Below are 26469 nucleotides of genomic sequence, written 5' to 3' on the forward strand. Positions count from 1 at the left end.
ATTTTCAGTCTGAATTTGTTCAGCTTCAACTTCCAGCCATTGCCTTGGATTATACCTTTCTCTACTAGATTGAAGAGCCCATTATTAAATATTTGTTCCCCAGATAGATACTTATAGACTGTAATCTATAACCATTAACCTTTTCTTTGTTAAGCGAAATAGATTGTGCTCCTTGAGTCTTTCACTATAAGGCATGTTTTCTAAACCTTTACTCATGCTTGTGGCTCTTCTCTGAATCATCTCCAATTTACCAACATCCTTCTTGAATTGTTGGCACCAAAACTGGACGCAGTATTCCAACAGGAGTTGCATCAGTGCCAAATACAGAAGTAAAATAACTTCTCTACTCCTAGTCGAGATTCCCCTGTTTATGCATCCCAGGATCGCATTAGCTCTTTTGACCACAGTATCACATGGGAGGTCATGTTGATATATCCTTCATCTTTCTGGAGGTCTCCTAACAAGGATTCATAACTGGTCTAACCTACGGTTTCTACACTAGTCTGAAATTTAATGGAACTTCCAAGACACAATGTGACTCAGCATAGGAAAACAGGCAGTTACTCTTGTCTTTCAGCTGCTAGGGGTCCTCTTTAACTAGACCAAGCAAGACAGAAGTTTCATCTACAAGCAAATCATGGGTGTCTCTTGTCTGAGGGTCTAACGATAGCTGGGAGACTCCTTGACAAACATCAGAGCTTCTTTTCCCTGGAGAATGTGTACTTTTAATTTAGCTTAATTGATGCTCTCAAGACAAGATGTCCCATAAATTGGGATGCGCAGATTGATTCCATTGTCTTTAGCTCAGAGAGGAAGCTAAAGTTTGGAATATACATAGGAGTGATTAGTTGTACTCTTAGTTGCCATGGAGAGAGGAATAGATAAATAGCTTTCTGATTAAAAGGGGCAATGAGAGAATGATAGCTGTTAATATATTTTCAAGGCATTTTTAATCAATACTATTTACATATCCCCACCCTAACACTGACACTTTCCCAGGCCCTCTTTTATGCCCCCACCCGACCATCTTCCCAACTCTCATTGCTATCCTGACATCCCCATTTCAACATCCTCCTGACACCCCAAACCCGACTGACAACCCTCACCACTCTGACAACACTCCAACTCCTATGACACACCCCGATCCTAACCGACACACCTTCCTTCACCCACATCCCACCTCACCTCCCCGGTCCCGCCTGACATTCCCCCATTCAGGAATCAGAAGCAACACCATAGGACTTATGTGACCAATCATGCAGCTCAAACAATCATACTGGCTGTTTTCATGAAGAGCATATTAACAGAAGTTTATCTTATTGTCAAAACCATTCAGCCCAGACTTATAAATAAGAGACAGCAGCATCTATTCCTGCTTCCTGGGAACAAAAAGGCAACTGCAAAGCATGCAAAAATTGCACCTCCCATTTCAAGCCCATAAAAGTGAACCCCAGAGCACCCCACAAAAGTCACCCCATCTGCACAGCCACTGCCATCTTCAGGGTCCTAAAAATGATCCCTAAACCCTTTGCAACAGCGACTGCCACTTTCCGGCAGCAGCCCCCCAGTAACCTCTACCATAAGACCTTTCTCCAGAGATTACTATTGCTGAGACTACCTCTTCTGTTCCTCCCCAGCTGCAGCTGCCTTTTCTTATCCACAGTAGAGAGGAAACCCAGAAGTAGCTATTGCTCTCCTAGACTACTTCATGTGTAGGCTAGTTTGATGGCAGCCATTTGACTGTCTCTGGTATCAGTCTGTTGGCAGCAGGACCCAGGTTTTATTCTGCAGAAGCTAAGGGTGATCAAGTGGTTCACAGGAAAAAGTGACTCAAGGGCAGGTGCTTTTCTCTACTCTGGCTACAGGAAGGGTCCCAGCAGCAGGTCTTTTACCACTGATTTTCCCATTCACACCAATGGAGTGACAGGTGATGCAATGCCTCTCCTTCTGCCTCTGCAGGCTCAGTGAGCTACTTGGCAAGCATGTTGGCAGTATTTATATAGCAGACAGGGTGAACGTTCAGTTGGAACAAACACAAACTCTTTCCACTGAAACTTTTGAAGCAGAAAAAGATACCCGAACCTGTCTGGGGCGGTTGGGCTTTTACAAATTGTTTTCATGCATAGTGTCAGTTGAAGGCCTAAACCAAACAGCAAGGTGATCTGAGGAACATACTTCCATTTGATCAGAAAGGCAGGACACACAAACATAGACACTGCTCTGTGCAGTTGATCTAGGTCTGTGCGAAGAGCTCTAGAAAGACTTTCCAGCCCAGCTAAACTAAATAGGTCAGGCATGTGGATCGTGCTGTAGATGCTATATTTACTTTTTAAAAAAAAATCTCTTATGCAGCTGAGAACTATACATAGCCGTTCTCCAGCAAGACAAGCAGCCTCAGGACATGAACTGCTTTCCAAAAATGCTGAAAGAGTTTGGATAAAATCCTAAAATAAACTAGTTGGTTGAGAAGAACACTTATCTGCTCCTTGACTGCTTCATATTCACAGTAAGTTACTCTCAGTACTTCTGTAATATGTGAACTGTGTATATTCTCTTATTCTTTATCTGCTGCTAACAATGATAAGCTTTTATCTATGTAGTTCCAATATGATAGGAAAATGTATCCATGATTAATGTTACATAATTTTGTGTCCCTTTGGTTAAACTGAATTCACTCTTGCAACTGTGCAAAGAGAACTATCATCAATAAAATGACAAAAAGCTTTGACTATAAGTGTAATTGTGAGAGGGGAAATGAAGCCTATCTGATAAAAATAGGCAATTATACCATTGATTTTCAAGCTAAGTTTTCCATTGAAACTGTTAAAAACTGGTGACACAGTGTGACTGCTGGTGTCTCACACGATCGAGACACTCTGCTGCTCTTTTCCATTAATGGAGACCAGGCTTCATCTTTTATGTACTTAAAAATATGAAGACTGGCTCATTTCTGTTGTGACCCTAACTGGTCTATTTTCTTTCAGGCAAAAATGGGTGTCCTGGCAGTGCTTATTCTTCCTTTGCTCCTTTTTGGAATCAGTGGGATTATATATATTTACCGAGCAGTTGTTCGGCTAATGTCAAAGTCAGCTGTGCAAAACAAAGTGGTGGTGATTACGGATGCCATCTCTGGGTTGGGCAAGGGTAAGTTGTCTGGGTTTGGGTTTTGTTTTTTCACTGTTTCATACAGCGACAGAATCATTGCATGGGCACTGACAGATGACCGTACGTGTTTGTTACCTTACATAGGATATGTACACCCTGCAAAATAGAGGGAAGGGAAATATAAATAGAAACAACTACTACAATTCAGGAATGTGTCCTCTTTGCTCTCCTTTACAGGAACTGCTGCTGATTTAGATGGACTGTATTTTTAATGTATTTATTTATCTCAGTAGAATAGGAAGCTTGAGGGGAAAATGAAGATGGAGTTATTTTTAGCGTGCTGTCCCTGTGATATCTAATTACATGTACAGTCTCGATCAGGAGGCAGTATGTCATTATAAGTAGATGATTTGTATAAACTATGAGTTCTGGACCACTCTAGTTCCTTCAGGCCGTGATCATGCAAACATTGATGTGCCTGCATAACTTTAAGCATGAGGAGTACTATGGTCTTCAATAGTAAGTGTGTGCAAGATCCAGGTCTTACTGGGTGGCTCTGCAGTGGCACAGACACATCCAGGTGTGCTGCAGCAGACAGCAAGTATCACAGTGGCCAAGCAGCACAGCTGTGTCCATTCATGCTCCATAGCCACGTAAAGCAAAGATAGTGGTTCATTTAGATGCACGGCTTGTCTTGGTTAGTTGTTCAAGACATACCATGTTGCACTTACGCAGTACTTTTATTTATATTGTAATCTCGATTCACTGAAAAATCTAGCATTATATTCATTTGTATTTCTCTCTAATGGTTTGTTGATGATGTACTAGACTGGTATTTCCTTTCATTTTTAAAAAACAACTTCACCCGTTTGTGTTTTCTGAGGTCTCACCATTCCCTCCAGCGTAGAAGGGCTGAGACGTACCCGCCCTCTGTGGGGACAGGACAACTGCTGTTATTCCTTATTGATCTATCTATTTTGCAGAATGCTCTCGCGTCTTTCACTCTGGAGGAGCTAGGCTTGTGTTGTGCGGCAAGACATGGGAGAAGTTAGAAGCCTTGTATAATGCTTTAATCAGCGTGGCGGACCCCAGCATAGTAAGTGTATTGGTGCCTTGACAAAGTGTACAGATCTGAGGGAAAATATTAATGAGCTGGTGCTTGGCAGAGTTTTCACGTACAGTGGTTATTAGAATGTTTATGGCTTGTATAAAGTCCAATATTTTCAATCCCAGAGCCCCAGGTAGGCTGCTAAAACCATATTTATATTTAAATATACACAGCCTGATTTCCAGAAGTGCCAAAAGTCCACACACTCTGCTGAGACCAAAGGGAGCTGTGGGCACTCAGCCGCTTTGGTAAACAGGCCACTTTTATTTAGGGCCCTAAAAATAGAATTCAGAGGCTGGTTTTAGGCACCGGGTTTTGAAATGCTTGGCCCCAGTGCTGCAACTCCCAATTAAAACTAAACATGCATCTCACTTACGGGGACTAGTCCAGCTTTTCTGCTCACGCTGAGCTTTGTGCTATCTCAGGGGTTTCCTGACCCTAGGGCTGGCCAAGGCGTAGGTCAGCCACTGCAGCTCTACCTTCTTCTCAGCTGCCCACAGGGCTATAAAGCTTGGGATTTGCCAAGTTGTAAGGACGTCCTGGCCACATCTCTTTGCTCCCAGGGTCACCTACCCTCCAGGACCGAGTAGTTTTGAAAGGTAAAGAAGAGGCAAGCTGGCATCCAGGCGCATCCTTTGTGCTGTGGGGGGCCTGAGCACAGCATAGTATACAGCAGCTTTGTGCCACCAGGGAAAAAAAAGCCTACAACAGGGACCGTGATCTCAAACAAATAAGATCGTTGCCCATCGATGGGCAATTCTCCCTTTCATTCCCATCCTGCCTGGTGCCGTTGCACCAGTCATGTCACAGGGCATCAAATGTCGTGTCAGTCTGGCCACCCTTACTCACCTGAGCTGTCTCTCAAGTAGACCCTTGAGCAAGAGACGGCTGCTTGCAGGAGGAAGGGTTGCTGGGCAGCACTCCTACACTGTCAGCTCCCCATGGTGCTGGACTGTGTCTTTTGAGGGGAAAAGCCGGCAATGATGTGAAGAAGGACTTGCCATGAAGTGCTTTGTGCACCTTTGGTGCTGTATAAATAGCAATAACACAGCTCAGGGATGTTGGTTTGTGCTGGTTTCCCGAAGAAAAATACATACTTTGTAGCTGATGAGCTGCATTGCAGCAACTCTTCCAAATGTGACGGCTGGAGCTGGACGAACAAGTCTCCATTGACAAGCTGTCCAGTGAATTTAGGCCTGAATGCACAGAAGGAGTTAGGCGCCTAAGTTCCAGTTCTGAGACAACTGTAATGCGCAAAACTCCTGCGGAACCCTGCATGAGCCTAAACTTACGTGGTACCTAAGTTTTGCAATAAAACTTCCCTCAGGGCCTATGCTTCCGTCTCTGCACATGCACATTGCTGCTTCCCTGTGAGTGTCTAGATACTTATCTCTGGTAAAAGCCCTGGACTGATTTACAAACCAGGGAAAGACAGGCCTTTGACCGTGTAAGTCCTGTACAGGCTCGATCTGGTAGGGTTGCTACCAAGGTAGTTTGACAGGATATATTTTCCATGAACCCATGTTGGTTGGCATCAATTATATTGACCCTCCTTTAACTCTTTATTAATCAAATGTGCAATACATTTTCTGGAAGCACATTAAGTACTCAAGAAAAAGAAGCAGTGGGTGGAATTCACTGCTGAACAGGGAGCTAGCAGAAAGCTGAGACTTCCACACGAATTCCCATGAAATGCTAATTTTAGGGGGTAAGTGAGGTTTAAATGCAGAGCCCTTGGGCGGGTCTCTGGACAGGGTGAATTTCACTGTTAAACGCCAAGTTCCCTTCCCAGCTAGTCTGAAGTTTTGGAAAGGCAAGAGAATTGTAAAAAGGAATATGATAATGCTGCACTTCTGCCCTCACCCAGTTCCCTGGGCCTAGGGGATAGAGTACAGAGGACATGAGCTCTAGCAGGTCACACATTGTTCTGCCACCTTGCCCTGTCCTGTCCCAGTTTCATTCAGAGAGGGGAGGGGTAAAGGACGGCCCTTTCTGTTCACACTTCTCCAACCACCTCTCCCCACAAAATATCTCCACGTGATGACCCCTGAAAATATCATCAACGTGCAGGGGAGAATAGGAGGCGCACGTGTGCGCACGTCTGCAAATATGTGCATGTGTGTGGAAGTGGGGTCAATTTGCACCCTGCACAACAGCAGCCACTAGTGAGGAGAAGGGAGGTGGGATTTATCTCAGTTGTGGCGCTCCCAAGTTGCCTAACAAAGAGGTTTCCTTCGGCAATACCCAAATTTTCAAAGGTCACGAGTTGGGTCATCAACTATAAAGGGATTAATTTTAAAACCAGGAGATTTTCAAGAATAATGACGTGGGTTCTTTTTTAGAGAGACAAGGTGTGTGAGGTAATATCTTTTATTGGATCAGCTTCTGTTGGAGAGAGAGACAAGCTTTTGAGCTACCCAGAGCTTTTCCTCCGGTGTCGGAAAGGTACTTAGAGTGTCACAGTGATCTGGCTTCTGAACCTTTACAGTGCACGCTCGTCCTGTCTCCCTATTTTCCTTCACAAACACAAGGGCTAGAAATTAACTAGTTTTAAAAATTCTCCCATAAATTCTTCTGGGCTCCAAGAACTGGGACTTTAAGAAGCACGTCAAAACATTGTCAGAGTCATGGTAAAATCATGTGAGTTGGCAAAACTGAATCAGATTCCTCGGAGAGTCGGTAAAAAGGAAATACAATATTCTCGAAATGACGGTGAGGGCACTTTTGTTGCATAAGACAGTAAATACACTTTAAACTAGAGAGCAGACACATTCTTCTCTCATATAACCTTGCATGTCTGAAATAACAAAATACTATTTCCTTTTTTAAAAAAAAGACATTTACACCAAAGCTCGTACTTCTGGATCTCTCAGACATAAACTGCATTCAAGATGTAGCTAAAGAAATATTGGATTGCTATGGATGTGTGGATATACTGATCAACAATGCTAGTATGAAGGTGAAAGGAGCAGTGCAGAGTATCTCGTTGGAACTCGATAAAAAAATTATGGATACCAACTATTTTGGACCTATCACACTAACAAAAGGTATTTTGATTTTTTTCTTCTTTTGAAGGTACTATTTAAAGATTGGGCTCCAAGTCATTGTGTCATGGCTTGGGTCAAGTTTTGCTTTCAACTCCATCAGTGTCAATGAGAAGCATCTCTACTGAAAATCAGTGGTGTGAAACTGGAGCAAGGGAGAACAGTGAGTTGAGGAGAGGAGTGTTTAACAATAAGTGATATCATGGCCCCATTTTCAAAACACGCTGCCGTGTGTTTGCAGCGACCTCTGTAGGCATACACTTCAGCTGTCACAAATGAGTAAGGAGTGCATGCAGCCAGGCTGAAAATTAGCCCTGACAAAAGGGCATCCAACACATAATTGTATACAAATTTTGGGTGCACTTGGGGCTTGATCATGCAAGGTGCTGAGCACTCTGGTCCTGATGCAGCAAAGCATTTATGCACATCCTTAACTTTTATCATGTGCGTTGTCCCATTTGCTTTACTGGGCTACCCATATGCTTAAAGTTAAGCACATGTTAAGTGCTTTAGTGGACTGGGGTGAAAGCACCATACAGGCTCAAGCCCTTACAGCCCAGGGATTTCATAAAGGTACAGTAGAATCTCAGAGTTACAAACACCTCGGGAATGGAGGCTGTTCGTAGCTCTGAAATGTTTGTGACGCTGAACAAAATGTTACGGTTGTTCTTTCCAAAGTTTACAACTGAACTTTGACTTACTACAGCTTTGAAACTTTATTATGCAGAAGAAAAAATGCTGCTTTCCCTTTAGTTTTTTCATCGTTTACATTTAACAGTACTGTACTGTGTTTGACCTGTCAGTCCTCATCCTCAAAGGAAAACTGCACAACACCTTCAAAAGACACACCCAGGACCTTAAATTCATAACTTTCCTAGACACTAAAAACCATGGACTGAACAGAGACACGGGACCGATGGCTTATTACAACAATCCGTAACCCACTAACCCTATTCCCCAGCCTCTCTTAATCGTCCCTCCCCAGCCCCATGACTAGAGAGGGTTAACAGGCCACTTCCCCTTGAACGGTACCTTGAAATATGCGTTAACTGTTTATGCTAAAACAATCTGTTCCACCTTGTATTTAGCGGTGACGCTTTGAGTACATTTCCCAGACCTGAAGAACTCTGTGTAAAGCTTGTAAGCTTGTCTCCTTCACCAACTGAAGTTGGTCCAATAAAAGATACTGCCTCATTAATCCTGTGTCTAATATCCTGGGACCAGCATGGTTGTTACAAAAACAGAGTTTCTATGTCTCTGGTTAGTTCACATTCATTTTTTTCACTTATCTCATTTTTTTGCTTTTGTTTTTTCAGCCCTTCTTCCCCACATGATCTCAAGAAGAACTGGCCAAATTGTCCTAGTAAATAATATCCAAGGAAAATTAGGAGTCCCATTTCGTGCTGCTTGTAAGTTATTACAAGACAAAATTTACATTTTGAAGTGTGAACTATCACATCATGATTATGATATTAGCTCATTAAAGATGCTAATTTGGGGTAGGGTTCAGCAAATCATGTGTATGACTTCTAGGATGACTACATCGCAAAGGAGGGGCTGGTTTGGTAGTGGGCTTTTGTGTGTGTGTGAATCTGTCATTATGTTTGGAGTTGTTAATATAGTTTTGTAATTAACAACATGGCCTTGGCCAGCTGGGAAATACCAAATCAGGCCCAGATCCTGCAGGGGATGGGCACTGAAATTAATGAGGTTTCTCAGGGATGCACATGCCTGCATCAGATTGCAGGATCCGGGCTGATGGACCTACAAGATTTCTTTTGTTGATGTGGGAAGACTAGATTCTGGGAATATTGTGGGGGAGAGGAGCTGAGAGGTTACTCCTTAGTAACCGAGTAGTTAAGGAGGAGTACAAGGTGCTATACTGCTTGAGGAGTCCCATCTCTCTATGACCTTCCTGTTTGCCTACCTCCTCGCTTTGTGAGAAGTTCCTTTCAGCAGTCAAGAAGTAGACACAGTCATCTCCTCTCTGAGGCCAGGTCTACCCCTAAAACATAGCTTGACATAGCAACATCACTGACAGCTCTGCATTTTTCACACGCCTGAGAGACGTAGTTAAGCTTATCTATGTGACCCGTCCGTGCCTAGGGCAGCCACCTGAAAATGCCAAGGTCAGGGCAGGCTGCAAAAGGAGAGCAGATTCTCCCAGCGCTGGTGGGTGACACTGAAGTCAGACTTCCCAACCAGCCACAAACTGTGCTTTTGATTCCCCACACTGGTTATCAAGAAGCCAGTACACAAATACACACAGCCCCTTTACTGCATTCCAGTCTCTGGCTCCCAATCAGCCATGAGGTCCAGTAAAGAGACCAGTTATTTGAACTCTATGCTCTTTACTAAAAAGGTTTCCTCTGACCCCAAAGGGTCAGCCACAGTACCAGACCAATATAAGTTTGGATCTTACCCAAAATACCACGCTGCCAGTCAATCTTTTAGTAACTAAAACTAAAGGCTTATTATAAAAAGAAATAAACCAACCATAAGAGAAATGTTAAAGGATTAAAGCAATCAGATACATACAAATGATTTGAAAGTCCACGTACATCAGGTTTCTAGAAGATGAGGAGTTTGCAGGCTTATATAGTCCCTCTGGTATCCATCCAGTACTTGGATGGGTCTCAGTCCTTTGTTTCACAGCTTCAGTTCAGTTGTAGATGAGCTGATCCAGAGGTAGGTTGGTAGCTGAAGCTCAATCCCGACTGAAAGACAAAATGGATTTCCAGGCCTTTGCCTTATATACCCTCTGGCCCGTCCCATGCTGTTTGTGGAATTTTACAGGAACAAAATGGAATTCAGAGTCACATGAGCAAGTCCTGGTGACTCATCAGGTATATCTCTGGCTTTTCCCCCTGGGCCCCTGGCATCTGTGGATGTCTCAATGGGCCATTAAGCAGGCTATTGTTTTGCCGCCATCCTGTCTAGGGTGTGTCTCATACAGCACAATTTGAAATACAGATATGTCAAATATATCCATAACTTCCATTACACGTATAACACATGAACATAACCATTATCATTTTACTTAGCACATTATAGCCCTTTCTAACAGTACCTGGCATGGTCTGTCTCAGATGAATTACTGTGATCTTGACATACTGATGTCAAACAATATCATAAATGCTCTCCCTCCAATACAGCCAGCGTGACAATCTAAACCCCAGTGTAGACACTGCTTGGCTGACAGAAGAATTCCTCCCTCCAGCTACCCAGCTACTGCCTCTAGAGGGGTGCATTTAATACAGCAATGAAAAAACTCCTTCCTTCGCTGTAGCAAGTGTGTACTCTGCTGCTGAGAGTAGAGACTTGCTACAGTGAAGGAAGGGACACACCCTATATCCACCGTCAGACTCGGTTCTGATCAGCTCACCATAGCTTTGCTGTACGTCAAATAAAGGAACCTGAGTGATGAAATCCTGAGCTGCCCTGAGTGTTTTGGATCTCAGAGAACTGGATGACGTGTTCTTCCAGAGCTGGGCCAGGCGTTCCGGATGAGCCAAGTGGAAAAGGTCTCAAAGGGAATCTCCGCACAAGGCATACTTTGTACAAAGGCTAGTACAATAGTGTACAGAGTGTGAATACAGGGGTGCAGTCCGTCACACCAACTCTCCCGGATCTAGTGAGGGAGGTAATTCTGTTCCCAGCAGCAGGAGCTCTCACTGCTGTCTGATGGTGCAGAGCGTCCAGCTTTTCTCCAACCCACAAAATCCCAGGAATTAATTCTGTCTCTCTCCCACCCCCGCACCTACCCAACCCCCAGCCCTGCCATTAATTATACACCCCCATGTCAGTGCCTGCCCCATATCTGCCCACCCCTCAACTCAGCAATTAATTCTGCTCCACAGTCCCCAAATCCACTCTGCCCCCACATCTGACAGTCATCCAGGCTCAGCTTCAGCTCTTTGCCCCCGCAGCCTCCACTTCTGCTTCTGCTGCAGCTCTTGGGGGATCTTCACACCCCACTCCCAGGCCTCAGATGGTCAGCTGCAGCTGGCCCCTCTTCACTCCCTCTCCTCCTCTGTCCTCCTCGGGGACAGGAGAGCAGTGCGCAGACTGACCCATTACATGGGGCGCTGCCCTGAACTGCTGGGCTCTTCTGATCCTTCTCCCTGCTCTCCTGCACAAAGAAGTCTTTGGGCTCCCATGGCAGGGGGGAGAGTTCTGCCTGCCCCCTGCCCCTACTTCCTGGGGAGAGAAGCCAATCGGAGGTACAGGCTGGACTGGAAATGAGTGAAGGCTGGTGCTTCTCAATCATGCTAGCCTGGCTCCGGCAGGGGTCGAAATTGGATCACTGGATGAAATCACCAGCATTGGCCACTAATATTAACTCAGACACGAATTAACAGATTTCCCTGTAAATTCTCCTAACACTTACTCTGTGTGCAAAGAGTAAGCTCTGTAAGTTTGGGGAGGATATAGTGTACTCTTAGTACCTGTCAAGAGGTTACATCACTGGTTCAAATGTTAAATTCAACTCAGCCTTGGCTATGGAGTCATGATCGGTGCTTTCATAATTGTGTCTGTCTGATGTGCTACTGGGTGTCGGTTTCACCGGCCCTCAGTTGCAGAGTGAATCTCTTTGATTGTTGCCTTTGGTTTCCTCTCCTCTCTCTGGAAACCATGTGCAGCCAAAGTTACGAAGAAGAAATTTCAAGGGATGCATAAGTCCGTGTTTTTGCATTTTACCAATCTCTCCCGTTGCTTTTCTCTTAGATGCTGCTTCTAAGCACGCTGCACAGGGATTTTTTGATTGTCTTAGAGCGGAAGTGGAAGAATTTGATATTTGTGTCAGCACCGTGAGTCCAACGTTCATCCGTTCGTACCATGTGCAACCAGAGCCTGGCAACTGGGAGGCCTCGATTTGGAAATGTAAGGTCCAAAGAGCAAACGAGAGCCAAAAGAGGTGTAGAAGTGGAGGACAGTGAGACTGGGGGAGAGGGGAATAGCAGGGTGAGGAGATGAGCGTGTTTCAAAGTGGACTAAAGCTGAGCAAAATACACTAGGGAAATTTTAGTGCATGGCAGCGGAGTCTACCCGCTAGTGCAGGGTAGATTTACACCCCAGCTTGCTGCAAACTAAGGGGATGTCTACACAGCCCGTGGAAGCGAGCTTCCCAGCCCAGGTGGATGGCTCTAAAAATAGCTGTGTTGACAGCTCTTTGAAGTTGCAGTTCAGGCTGGAGCCTGGGTCTCGGAAGCCCACCCCCGGCCTTAGACATACCCAAAGTGTTCACTGAGACCAGCCCTCTGAGAGACAAGCAAATGATGGCAGCAGAATAAAAAGTGAGCGTGCAGAAGTCATGTGACCCGTGTCGGGCGAGGTGTAATGGTGTGTGTGAAAATAAAGGCACCAGGCAGGGGAGTGTGAACAAGGCAGCTGTAATGGGGAAAGGAAGCGGAGATGGGGAAAGGTGTGACAAGAGCATAGACGGGCTGGTGAGGAAGGGAAGGGCAGTGGAGGAGGAGGAATATAACTGGGGCACTGAGAAGAAACAGTGAATGAGTTCGACTTGGAGGAGAGAAAAGACCATGCAACTTTACTCACCATTATGCCAGACGAGCATTCGTCTGGGAAAGCTTTTGCAGCCAGTTGCTTTGATTCTGTATTGCCACCCCAAAGCACTGAGTCAGGGCCCTAGAAATCATGAGAATGACTTAAAATTCACAAGATTTTTTTTTTTAAAGTGCTACATGTTAGTTTTGTTTCTTTACCATCTGGACTCAGCCAGCGAGGTTACACTCAGGTCACCTTTTCCCCACGTCAGGTGGGCTAGGAACCAAGTGCTTGTGGCCCGTGTATGAGATGAGTTTGGTGGGTCTCAGCTCCCGCGACACACACTCCCCACGGTGCGTTGCACTACGGCAGGGGTTCCCAAGCCAGTGTGACCCCGTTTTCCCCTTGGGACCGCAGACAGCCGGGAGGGTGACATTTTGAAGAGCAAACTGGCATTCTGCACATGAAGTGCCCTCACACACCCCGTACATGTGAAGTAACGCCAGAGACAGAATGCCAGGACCTCGTACGTAGGGCGAGGATGCCGGGTTGTAGAGCAAAATGTGCATTCTGACCTCACACACACGCTGTGCCTGCGAGGACACGCTGTGCTGAGCAAACGGTGCCCTCCGCCTGCCAGGGACCGCCCCAGTCCCAGCTGCTGATGGCGTGACCTCCTTTGGGGCCTGCTGCACTAATGGGACAACTCAGCAGCGAGGCCAAGAACTGCCTGGGCTCTGGGGACTGAGCCGCCCCTGGGGCTCCTAGAGGAAGTTCTCCCCTAACTCTGGGCTGAGCCTGACGCCAGCACAGTGTGTGGGGAAGTTTGTCCTAAGGCTGCCCTGTGGATAAACAAAGGGACCGAAACGCTCTCTCTTCCCATGTGGCAGAAAGCTGCAGCTACAGGCAAATGCCTGCTTCATCCCCATGGGGCCTGCTGCGTGCTGGACAGTGACGGGGCTGCCAGATATGTGAGCCTCTGGGGTGGCGTGCGGCATTTGGCTGCCCTGATTCTCCGCGATGCCACATGGCCATGGCTGACGCATGCAGCCCTTCCCCATAGGGCTGTGATTCTGTGAACGCACAAAATCCAAAGGCAGCTTTCCTCTGCCCGAACCCACCCCGAATGCCCTGTGTAGCAAGCAAGAGGCATGTCGCAGACTCCACTCGCCCCAACTAAGAGCTCAGCTGTGCTGCAGGCTGTAATCCCTCCTGTTCCCAAGCTGTATAGTGGGACCCTGGCGCATCGTCCGGTCTATCTGCTGCTGCTTCATTCCCTGTGTCGATGTCTTGTCTGTGTCCCACAGAGCAAGGCTGACGCTAGACTTCCCGGTGCTCTAGGCTGAGCCTCCCTGCCGGAAACTGTCATGGCTGCTGGCGGGCAGCAAAGCTTTAGGGAGTTGCATTGGTGCAGCAGTTCCCGGGCATGGTTGCTGCCTCTGGGGAGGTATTCTTCAAGAGCAGCCCCCTCGCAAGCTGGGGGGCTGGATTGAAGCCATGCTGGCGTCGTGACTCAGGGCTGGGTTATCAAAGGTATTTAGATGCCTAAATAGGCCAATGGGTGCCAGGAGGGGTTTTCAAAAGCACCTAAACTGCTGTCAGAAGTCCCAGGAGGTTCACAGCAGCAGCGATGATGTGCAGAGAGGTGAACCTAAGGGGTGCTCTCCTTCAGTGGCGGTGTCAGCGCTGATGTCCTGGAGCATGCAACAAGTCTGACTCCTCACATGCCTCTGTAACAGCACCGTGAGCCTGTGCCTGGCATTGAACCCGCCCATTCTAAGCTTTCCAGCCTGGTCTCAGCACTGCATGTTAGTGGCATACACTGAGCTGATATTTTAAATCCAGATCTGCCGAGAGAGGGGTCGTAGTTCTGTATCCCTGACTAAATAACCCCACATTTGCACCAGTAATTCTACACCAGGCTTTCAACTGACGGCAGTTTCCAGGCCCATCAGACTATTCATGTGGATTTTAGAGCACGTTGGAAAATCAGCTCTGAACAGAAGGCTCTGCTCAGCCTGAACTATTATGCTGCAACGGTCGCCTCATAATTAACTATCCTAAGCCTGTTTGTCCCGCTAGTGCCTCACCGTTCTCTCCCTGAAAGTTGAAGTTCCAACAGTGTGTTCAGGCTCAGCTCCTGTGAATAAAACAGGGCCATCCCGGCAGGGAACAAGAAAAAAGCCACATGACAGATCTCTCTAGGTACATCAATGGCTTCCACCACTGCAGCGTCTCAAGTGATCAGACACAGAGGTCAAACAGCAAATCCCCAAGTGAACAAGTCTAGGGAGGAGATCATGAATTTGAATTTGGTCACACAGAATTTGCATTGAACAGTCTACAAATAGCAAAGAAATTCATAAAAGGTGATCTTTGGTTGTAGCTCATTCATGATCCATAAAAGGGACTAAAATTCACAAAATCCATTTGTTGCTGCTTGAGATAATCGGTTTGGTTCTGTGGTCAACATTGAAAAAAAATTGTTTAGAAATGGGAAAGACTTGTTTTGGATTCCTTCATTGCATTTCCCGACTTTGTAACGCAGAGGAATTTTTCCTTAATTTACAGAAATTCTATAGCTTTAAGTGTAAATTTTTTAGGTGTTGGTGCTGCTGCTGCTGCTGGTGGCAACTGGTAATGTCACTTTGACTCCATTGAAATATGCTTTCAACCTTCTTCTTTAACAGAGCTTCTTGTCTGGACATTGCTTCAGGTTTTTAAAAACATTAAAGACGTGTTCAGCATTGGAAGGGCCTGGTAACTATCCATATCACGCAAGGATTCTGTGGTGAATGGGGAAAGGGAAGCCAGGAACAGAAGGAGGGTTTTTTTATATGAAAGCTTTAAAACTGTGAAATGAGCTGGGGATTGAGGAGGAGATGGGGCAGATGGAGGGTGGGGGTGAGAGGATGTGGGTGTCCAGGAAGTAGGTTGGAGTCTTCTTAGCAATAATTCACAGCTGGTCTGTCTGTTCCTCCATCACTCCCCAGCTCTGCCCCAGTACTTCCACTCTCTTGTCCTGTTGCACACCATCTGGCTGCTGCTCACTCCTCTCTGGTCTCATTTGCAGTCTTTTTCAGAAAGCTGGCCTACGGTGTGCACCCAATGGAGGTTGCTGAGGAAGTCCTGTGCACAGTGAGCAGAAGGAAGCAGGAGGTGTTCATGGCCAACGCCATCCCGAGGGCAGCGGTTTACATTCGCACTTTCTTCCCGGAATTGTTTTTTGCCATCGTTGCCTCTGGGGTTAAGGAAAAGCCGAAGATAGAAGAGAAATGATTTTGTTCAGCCCTTTCCCCTGTGTGTGGCCTGAATAAAGTCTGTGTTTCAAGAGTGACCATTCTCAGCTTCCCTTTTAGTGACGAGAAAAGCTGGAGGTTGCTGCCAGACTGCAGCAGGGAGTAGCACAAATGCCTTTAAAGATTCCACCTTGAGTCCACTAAGATAAAGTCTTCTGTTATTTGGATCATGTCCGCACCTGTGGCCCCACTGCACTGGGGTGTGCGTGGACCCGGAGTGAGGGACAGCCCCTTCTCCAGAGAGCAGCCAGTCTGTAACCGTGGAGGGAAGAGGGCTAAGCCCTGCTGGGGCTCCCCCAACACCTCTTCCACTCCGGTCCCCAAGAAGTGAATTCCACTCCAGGCTTTGTCACTCAGGTATCTTTATTTGGCATACAGCGATGCTAGGCTGAGTTGATCAGACTTAGACTGGGAGGGGTGGACGGAGGATACATCACAGCTCCAACGTTACCCAGAAACCTTTCCCCTGTATATACATTGCGCATCTCATTGCATTTCCCCTACATTGCATCACACGGTTTTGGCTTGGCTTGGTTACTGTGCAGAAACCAGCCCCTGGGCAGAGTGTTGTGTCCACACATTGCCCATACTCAGCCTACTCTTTACCTCAGCTCTACATGCCTAGCTCATCCTGTCCATTGTTATTTTGTTCATAGTAAATGGGGCCCTGCGTGTTCTCCCTCTCCTCTTAGCTGGCTTAGACATTCTGTCGTCTTAGGCCACGGGTACACTGCAAAATTATGTCAACCTAAGTTACGTCGGCATGCAGCCACCACAGTAATTAAATCGCTTCTGCATGTCCCCATTCTGTGCTGGTGGTGTGTATCCTCCCTGACAGCACTTGCGTTGATGCAGAGAGCAGTGCACTATGGGTAGTTATCAAGCACAGGATGTCTTGGGAAGATTTTGCAATGCCTCAGGGTGGCCAAACAAGTTGCGCAGGGGTGACTGGGAACATGATTTCACTGTCCTATAATGAAGTGTTCTCCATCCCATAATTTCATCTGCCTCCCATGTTTCGCACCTCTTTTCAAAAATCCCCCCAAACCTGTCCGTCCCTCCTCGACGTCTGCCCTCTGTGTCAGAAGCGTGGATCCTGCACAGCGCTGCGCTATTGTGATGAGGGTTGCGCGCCCGGGGCACCTGATCCTGCAGTATTTGCTGAGCTGCCAGAGGAGTCATGGGAAAGATGATGATTCCTTGGAGGTTAGATTGCTGTGGGACATAGAAAGAAACCATTCAAAATCGATGGTGGCATTCACGGAGCAGCTGCAGATGGTGGAGCACCGGCTCTGGGCCTGGGAAACAAGCACTGACTGGTGGGATTGCATTGCAGCGCAGGTTTGGGGTGATGAGCAGTGATGGCAGAACTTTCAGATGCGCAATGTTACATTCATGGATCTGTGTGCAGCGCTCACCCCAGCCCTCCAGCGCAGTGACGCTAAAACAAGAGCTGCACTAACAGTGGAGAAGCAATTGGTGATCACTCAGTGGAAACTGGCAACACCCAATTGCTACCAATCAGTCGGGAATCAATTTGGAGTTGGGAAATTTATCGCGGGGGGCTGTTGTGACACAAGTGTGCAGGGCAATCAATTGCCTCCTGCTATGCAGGACTGTGCCTCTGGGAAATGTGCAGGACATTGTGGATAGTTTTGCAGTAAAGAGATTTCCAAACAGTGGCAGGGCGATAGCTGGTACGTGTCTGTATTTTGGCATCAGACCACCTTGCCACAAAGCACATCCACAGAAAGGGCTGAACTCCCCCGGTCGCCTGTCCCTCCTCCTTCTCCTCCTCTTCCTCTTCCACCTCCTGCTCACAGTTCATGGTGGGAGCCTGTGACTTATGCTTCCCCGAAGTATCCACGAGGCGCTTGGAGGTGGTGGTGGGGTCTCCACAGAGGATGGCATGCAGCTCTTGGTAAAAGCTGCAGGTCTGTGGTGCTGCACCAGAGCGATTGTTAGTCTCCTTTGCCTTCTGGTATGCCTGGCACAGCTCCTTGGCTTTCACACAGCACTGCTGCTAATCCCTCTTGTAGGCTTTCTCCTCCATGCCCCGCGCGATCTGCTCATAAAAGTCAATGTTTCTACGGCTGGATCCAAGCTGTCTGCACAGCCTCTTCTCCTCACAGGTCAGGAGATCCAACACCATCTGAGGAGTCCAAGCAGGAGTGCATCTGCAGTGTGGAGCTGGCATGGCCAGCTGGGCAGTTGCGAGGTGTGCTCGAGACCTGCTAGGTGAGCTCTCCAATCCGGGCTACCAGGCAATGGAATGTCAAAAATCCATGAGGCTTTAAAGGGGAGGAGCATGTACCATCTGCTGGACAGCAGAGTTCAAAACGGTGACCAGAGCAGTCAAGTGAGGCATTGTGGGATAGCTCCTGGAGGCCACTAAAGTCAATGTAAATAATGCAGTGCCTAGACTGCCACTGTGTCGACCTAATTATGTCAGGCTAAATGCTATGCTGTGGAGATGGAGTTATTAAGTTAGCGTGGAGGGTGAGTTACATCGGCGGGAGCGAAATTTTAATGTAGACACTTACACAGTTAAGTCAATGTAAGCTGCCTTGCCTCGAGCTAAGTCTGTAATGTAGGTCAGGCCTGAGCCTACTGACATATTTACTCAGCACAAATGTTTTGTTTTCAACCTGATGATTTATTTACCTCCCTTACCCTGGTCTTACAAAGAACGAGGCCTCCCCCACGTGTTTAATTACTCAGATTAAGCCATGACAACACACATTCATTGGCTTTGGTTTTCTTTTATATATATATATATATATATATATTAGTATTCATTTCATCTGCAGTGTATTTCTGTTTTTCGTTGCTTTCTTGTTCAAGTTTATTACCTAGCAGCACATGCCTAAGACCACAGGAGTCATAATTATTTGAACCACCATTAAAATTGGCCTAAAGTACGAACCAGAGGGTGCCAGCCCAGAGCCCTTCTAGGATTACCAAAAGTGTACTGTCATGCTTGAAGCATTGATCAAAGCATTTGCTCTTTACAAAAAAATAAATTATGTTACACGGAGAAACATTTTAAATATTGTATAATTTATATTTAGCAATACTCTTCCCAGTGTGGCTCAGGAATATCGTTTAAATCTACCAACACTGAAGTTCTGGCTGGATTATGTACATCCTTTAACTGATGCACAAAGCCCTCTGTAGCGCTATGAAAAGGGCTGACATGCGTTTTCCAAGCTTTCTGTGGAGCGCCAGCATCTGGAAACTTGTGTTTATTCTTTAAACTTCTCTCCAGCTTTTTCCGTTTGCGCTTGAATTCCAAAATAGTTTTTGTATATCTGTTGATGGTGGTGACCGCGGCAGCCATACAGCAAGCGAAGGATCCCCATGCAAGGCTGTCAATGAAAAGGCTTGTTAGAAAATGACAGGGCAGTTTTGCATCCACATCTCCTAAATATATTGTAGCAAAAGTAATCAAACTATGGAATATCTATTTATTGCTATAAATCATGGATCAAGTTGGAAATAGACTCCCAGTGGAAGGGTTTAACAGCTACTGTGGACCTACACAGTTAACTCTGCTTAATCCTAAACTGTGTAGGGTCACAGTTTCCACTAGGGTCCTGCATCTGTGTGAATTTGTTTCTCTCCCAACTGTCTGGACTTCTTAAAAATCCATGGCATTATTTCAAACATGAAGACTTCCTATATGAAATCCTTGCTAAGTTTGTACTAAGTACTGAGATACCTATTGCAAATTCTGCAACTTTGTGAATGAAGTATACAAACATACACAATGAAAAGAGCATAAATAACGCATTGCAAAATGCATTTTAGTCATTTGTTTGACAAAAGTAATTGCATAATAACCAATTAAAATATTTCACTTAAGTGAACTATGGTATTTCTTGAAAAAAGGGAGAATGTTAGTCAACCATGTAATTTTAAAATAATGATAATGATCATTTAATGGGTTTTTTTGTTGTTGGCTCTCTTTCTTCCATGATCCACCTGTCTTCTGGAGTAAAAATTAGCTCTCATTCACTAATGTGAACGTTTGTGAAATAAAAGTATTCAATGACTATTTGATTTTCACTCTTTGCCCCATTCTAGTAATGAAGATGTGGAGTGCACACAGAGCTCATCGGGACAGCCGACCAGTGCGCTCTGCTAAACCTTTGCTGGGAAATGCTCATGTGTGTGTGTGTGTGTGAGAGAGATGTGGAGAAAACATTGCAATCGTGTAATTAAAGACAGTAGCATAATGCATATGCACAAGGGACTGAATGAAAGCTACACAGGCAGCCTTCACTTGAATTTCCTAATTTTTAAGTGGCGTTGCTACCTTAATAGGGTTCTTTTAACAAGGGATTTTTATAAATAATATCCTTTTAAAAAAATAGAAAAATGGCAACACCAAATGTTGTGTGCAGTTACAGTAACTGCCTTCATGTTCTATCATCAGGGTGCAAACTCTGGCCCTTCAGCACAGCCTTCTACCAGTTGAGGTAAAAGAGTAACTACATTAATCTGCAAAAGAAGTAGGTTGTTATGTTCTGTGGCCAGCCACCAGAAGAGGATGCCAAGTGCCTATGCAAGCATTACCCCATTTTACAGATATCTGGTATATTTTCCTCTAAGATACAGTGTGGTTCTGGGGCTGAGACTTGTGTCTGTCATAACAGAGTTAGATTCTATTCCCATATGTGACCTGGTGCAGTCTGTCAGGGAGTGTAAGGCCCTGATCAATTATAAAGATTTTGAAGGACAAATAATTATTACTACAGTTCATGAGAAGATACAAGAACAGAATTCAAGGTCTTGTAGCGCCTACTCAAGTGTGTTTTTACCAAAGCTTTTGGTATTTGGGTAGATGGTAACAGCAACAGCAACTTCTTTGTCCAGATGGTAGTTCAGTGCAGCATCACTATCACGGAAAAAAACAGTTGGGTAGGACCAAGAGAAAGAATTTGTCAATATTAGAGACAAAACTGGGAAAGCAGCAAGTGACCCCAATCGGGTTCCTCTTTTCTGTGTCCGCTTGCCCTTGTGCCTGCCCCTAAAAGCCACAGGAGGCAGAAGGAAAGGAAACTGACAGGCAAATTCCTCTGAAAACAAAGCTCTGAGCTCAGTTTCTGAGCCAGCCCCTGGGTCGGACAAAGTAAGAGGAACTGGACACTGCAGAGGAGACGGTTTTGGGGAGAATCGGGACCAGCAGTGCTGTTCGGATCACTGTATAAGAAGTAACCAGGCTGGAGGAAGGCAGGGTGAGCCCATTGTGCTGTGAGCAGGCTGCTGCTGTCAGAGCTCTGAGTCAAAGCTGCGCTGCACAGCACAGACATACCCCAAGATTACAGGAAAGGCAGTGACAGAACCACTTACTGGTCTGGCTGAACCCCCAAAGCGTCACATTGGCATGGGTTGGCAGGATTTGCACACAGCTTCTTGTTCGACTATGGTTTACATGTCAAGCACTGGAGTACAAGATTTGTAGGTGGTTCTCAAGTGAGGAGGCTGGAAACGCTCAAAGAAAGGTTGCAGTTCTATTGTTTTCTGTTGGTTTATTTTGGGTGAGGAAACAACAAAAGAAAATATCAAATGAGCAACAGCGAAGCAACCACAAAGTTAGAACTGGCCAGTTTGGAGGTTGATCAAAAAGACAACGAACAAGAAACTGAAAAAGCCGCATGTGAGCATCAGACATGGGAAGTTGCACAAGAAGAGAGAACATGAGCACCAAAAATGAGAAGCTGGCCAGAGAGCAAGAGGAACCGCACTGGTGAACCATGGAACTAAAAGAGAAAGGCCATATATTCCTGAACACGATGGATAAGCGTGGACAGATCCCACAGCCCCCAGGCTCTCTCCTTCACCCAGGAACATCCTACTGGGACAAACTGTGCCCTGCATACAAAGAATCAGATTGTATCGCTATGTTTGCAAGACTCCGTGATGTGCATAAAATTCCAGAAGCCAAGGAAATCCCACCACTGGCTGCAACGTTCTCAGGTAAAGCTTTAAATGTATTTAATGAAATGCAGATGGAACCAGGTTTGATATATGGTGAGTTTTAAAAGGCTGTATTGCAGAGGTTTCAAATTGTCCCTGAAGTGTTTAGGGTATGGTTTAGAAACCTCAAAAAAAGGTGATAACATGACTCAGAGAATATGTGTATAAAATGTGTGATTTGTTGAGGAAATGAGTAAAGGGAAAAGGGGCTGAAAGTTATGATCAGTTATTTGACCTGTTTGCACAAGAACATTTCCTAGGTATATGCTCAGAGAAGCCATCTGAGACAAAATTTTAGATTCTGTACAGGAAGCCGACAATCTGGCTGATTGTTATATACAAGCCAGAGTTTCCAGTGAATACAAAGCTCCAAGGAAAGGGCAGAAGCCTGGTGTAAAGGTGTGTGTGTGGGGGGGGGGGATATTATCCCACAGAAGAAAGAGGGAGGATGGGAGCCCAGGCACTCACCTCCCCAGACCCCTTTTGGGGTCATTGACCCCCTGGCCAGGAGAATGGTCGAAGAAGATGTTTCTGTATGTAATTCCACAGAGTGCTTGAGGAACAAATGTCCTAAGATAAAAGAATCTAAGCCCACACCCCCTCCAGCCCAAGTTAACATGGCTGTCATTAACACAGATGCCAGAGTGGCCCTTGATTAATTTTGTGAGGTTTGATTGTTGGAGGTGGACATGGAATTTATTTAAAGTTGCCAAGGTGAATAGCCAAGAATGCTTAGGGTGGAGGGACACAGATGCCCAGATCTTTCTGGTCACAGAGGGCACGGTCAGGGAGACTGACATGCTGCAGGGGGAAAGTGTAGAACTCCTGGTACTGGGAAAATATAAGACCACTGTCTCTGGCCAGAGTTCATTTGCAGTGGTAAGGTCTAGAGGGTACTGTAAAAGCTGCTCTGTTGGACTGTATTCCAACAGGAATGCTGGTGGGAAATGATGTCTTAACAATGTCTAAAGCCGTAGTAAGAATGAATAGTGCTCTGGGATACCAGAAAGGAATGGTAAAGACAATGAAACAGCTGGTGGGTGATAAGGGGTTGTTCTAGACTTTTTCATTCCTACCATTCTGAGCACCTTCTCCAGAACACGACTCTCAAAGTCCCATCCATGGTTGGAATGCATTGAGGTGAGAATCTATACATTGAAAAGTATTCCTTGAGTACAACACTTGAGTAATGGTGCTTTTGGCATGTGAAAGGTTTGCTGCTGGTGATATTCTCCAGATACGCAGCTCTAGTGGGCAGAGTTTTCCTTTGACCACACCAAACGCATGTCTCACACTTCCAGCGAATGTCCTCAGCCATCCGGGGCCAATAGAGCCCACCACAAATAAATTCCAGGGGTCTCTCCATTCCCAAATGTTCAAAGTCGTCATGCAGGGCCCTCATGTCCAGGGCTCTGTACTCTTTCAGTAGCACTAGTTGTTGTGTTCATTGATTTTTGTAAAGGGTCTGTTGTGATTCCGTGTAGCACTCCCTGAGTCCGTTTTAGTTTGCTCCGTTCTACCCTTGGGGTAGATGGAATAATTGCAGCTGGATTTTGCCCCTCCTTTTTAGCAAGCAGTGTCACAGATATCATTAGCTTGCAGCTGGGCTTTTTGCCAGTCAGCAGCACTGAGCCTAGGCCATGGAGATTGGTCCAACACAATATAAGATAAGGGCATGCTTTCAGGGAGCAGGCCCAGAGTTGATGCGACACAACCATGAAGACTATCCTGTGCCCCTGACTCAATGACTCGTACTGCAAACAGCTCTCACTCCATCTGTAGAAATCACAGCAATTTCCAATGCCTGTGGATGCCAAGACAATGCATCTGTATATATGTAGCTTCTCCCTGATCGGTACTGAGTGCTAAACTCATAGCTAGCCAAGGCAGCCATCCATTTCTGTCCTGTAGCATGCAACTTGTCACTTGTTATCACATTGTTCACACTGGAAACTGGGCACCATACAAGAAGTCTCAAAACTCCTCAGTGACAGTCCATTTGTATGCCACAATCTCCAGCTTGTAAATGGGGTAGCGCATCTCGCTGTCAGATAACCCTTGGCTGGCAAAGGCCATAGATTTCCATTTGCCTTCAAGTTTCCTGGTATAAGATTGTTGCCAAACCTTCCGACACTGGCACCGTATGTAGGACGAAAGACTTGTTTGGGTCAGCAAAGACCCAAGGACTAGAGCATGAGTAGGCCAGTAATGATTTCTCAAAAGCAAATGGAGGTCACTCCTCCATTGGCGTGGTGGATCACTCTGGGCGGACCAGAATGGATTATGCTTTTAACTTCATTTCTCTGCACTAACCTAAGGGCTTCCTAGGCTGTGTTCCAGCTGACTAATAAACAGGACTGTTTTGACAATGCTTCTTTGAGTGTCACTGGAAATACCTGATGAGGTGCACTAATCCCTGAAGCGTGGACAAGGCTCTGTCGGGCGTCTGTCTCAGTTGGACTCACTGAACAGAGCTCATGATGCGAAGCAGGAGTGCTGAAGCTGAGAAGGAAGAGTGAGAGGTCTGGCACATCAAGGGGGTTCCGCCCAGAGACTGTTCCAAAGCTGGGGCTGTAGCACCGACCCTGTGGATCCATGACAGGGGCATATTATCGTGGCGGTGTCCACGTCTTTTCTTACCACAACAACTTCCTCTGAGAATTCCAGGTGCACTGTGACATACCCTCATCCACGCTCAGTCCCGTCAGTGGCATAGAAGTGAATGCCTACACATCTGTTGGTAGGAGGACTGAAATCTAAGAGTCACTTGAGATTTGGTGTCAAGCCCTGCTTTACATTCTGTCCCTTCAATCCTTATTGTGACCTCTGCTTGAGGCTCTATCCGTCCTGGAGGGATTCCAGATGGACAGTCCTTTTTGGAGGTCCTGAAGCCCCGAGGGCCTGGGTGTCTCCCTTTCCAAGCCCCTGTGGCCATTTCCCAACTCCCCCCTAAGTAGTCCTCAGCTTCCAGTACACTAAGGAGGATTTTCTTCATTACAACACTTTGCAGTACTGTGTCCATCCTGGCCATACTGCAGCAGCAGCAGATTTGTCCTTCCCCCGTTTGCTCTGGTGGGACAATGATGCTAAACGATGACTTCTCCATCACCGTAGCTGGCGGCTCCTTGTGCCCAGAAATCTTTGCTCGGTAGATGGTACTTTGTAGTTCAGCCACCTATTCTGTCAGGACCTGCACTCGTTGGGCAAGTTCCTCTTTGGTGCTCACCATCAGTACCATGGCTGGTCATCTGGGTGCTGTGCTGACTGGCTCTCAAAACTTGCTGCCTTTCTTTCTCCTCTTTGACCTCTTATCAGCTGGGAGTGACTCCATGGACTTTCCTGTTGTTCCTTAATCAAAGGTGGCATCATCCCAAACGCAAATGTCTACACTGTAATTAAACAGTCCCTTAGCCTGAGCCCCTTAGCCTGAATCAGCTGGCAGAGGCCAACCGTGAGTTTTTAACTGCAGTGTAGATATATGTCTATATATAACAAAATAAACCTTTTATTACAGAAGAAAACAAAGCATTAATTTGGGGAAACACTGTAACCATTACTTGAAAGTATGCAACCAATAAGTAAAACCCCTGCCCCACTGTATGTGGGGCAGCATCCTTTGGCTCTGTTTTCCACCTTATGATGTGAAAGTCCAACAGATGGATGTGTCTTTAACATGCCATTCCCCTTTTCCTTCTACTGCATGCCACTCACGGTTTGTTGTCAAAGGTCAGGCATGTCCCCAGAGTCCAGAGGTGTGTTTGGGTGGGTTTGCCTCTAGGCCTCATGGGGAGAGGGTAGTTGAGGAGTAATATCTCCACCTTTGCTCATCAGCATTGCTGCGGTTTCTGCCACTGCCATTGCGACACTCACTGCTGCCTCTTTCTGCAATGCTGTGTTCTGATGTTCCACCACTTAGCCCAGTTCTCAATAATTTCAGCTCTCTGCTGATTTCACAGGATAGTGGGCAACTTCTCTGCTGCTAACTCTTCTCCACTGTCTTTTCACTGCAGCACTATCTCCATAACTGGTCTAAGACTCCGCTCCTTTAGCGTAGCTTATCAGTACATTCAGCTCCAGTAATCACTAACCATTTTCCCCCCCGTCCCCCCAAATTCTTAACTGAGTCTCATCAGCTTTACTTCTAAATACAGAACAAGAGAAAATCAAATAGCTCTAAAGACCCAGTCAACAGGACCACACCACCATGCAAGGACACCTGTGCTTATCTTCTCTGACTTTCATAGGATTTGGCATCACTAGTCCCTGCTTAACAAGTGAGGTGCAATTTAGGCTGACCTCCTCAATAGGGCAGGTTTAGTCCAGTTTTGCTGCCCTTTACCAATACAGTAAGAATAACAATATTTTATTACCCCTGCATTCAATACTAAAGTGAATCTTTACCAAAACAGGGAAATGTGATCAC

At 46.1% G+C, this 26469-nt stretch overlaps 2 protein-coding genes across 2 annotated transcripts in view; one reads left to right on the forward strand and one right to left on the reverse strand.

Moving 5' to 3' along the window:
- The first annotated feature begins 1442 nt into the window (after window positions 1-1442).
- Window positions 1443-16102, forward strand: DHRS7C (dehydrogenase/reductase 7C). Its single transcript, XM_067547713.1, has 7 exons — window positions 1443-2506; window positions 2985-3144; window positions 4089-4201; window positions 7050-7260; window positions 8574-8666; window positions 11986-12141; window positions 15839-16102. Exons 2-7 carry the CDS (start codon window positions 2991-2993, stop codon window positions 16042-16044), a joined length of 933 nt encoding a protein of 310 aa, XP_067403814.1. The 5' UTR covers window positions 1443-2506; window positions 2985-2990; the 3' UTR covers window positions 16045-16102.
- Window positions 16103-18743: 2641 nt separating this feature from the next.
- GSG1L2 (GSG1 like 2) overlaps window positions 18744-26469 on the reverse strand; it is a 29186-nt gene continuing 21460 nt past the window's right edge. Inside the window, exon 5 of the mRNA XM_067547865.1 lies at window positions 18744-19432. Within this exon, the coding sequence (XP_067403966.1) occupies window positions 19132-19432 (301 nt within the window). The 3' untranslated portion in view covers window positions 18744-19131. The remainder of the gene's footprint in view (window positions 19433-26469) is intronic.

Source organism: Emydura macquarii, unplaced genomic scaffold (genome assembly GCF_026122565.2).
Source record: "Emydura macquarii macquarii isolate MOO-44397 ecotype Brisbane River unplaced genomic scaffold, CSIRO-AGI_Emac_v2 contig_1230, whole genome shotgun sequence".
In the NCBI taxonomy this organism is placed as follows: domain Eukaryota; kingdom Metazoa; phylum Chordata; order Testudines; family Chelidae; genus Emydura; species Emydura macquarii.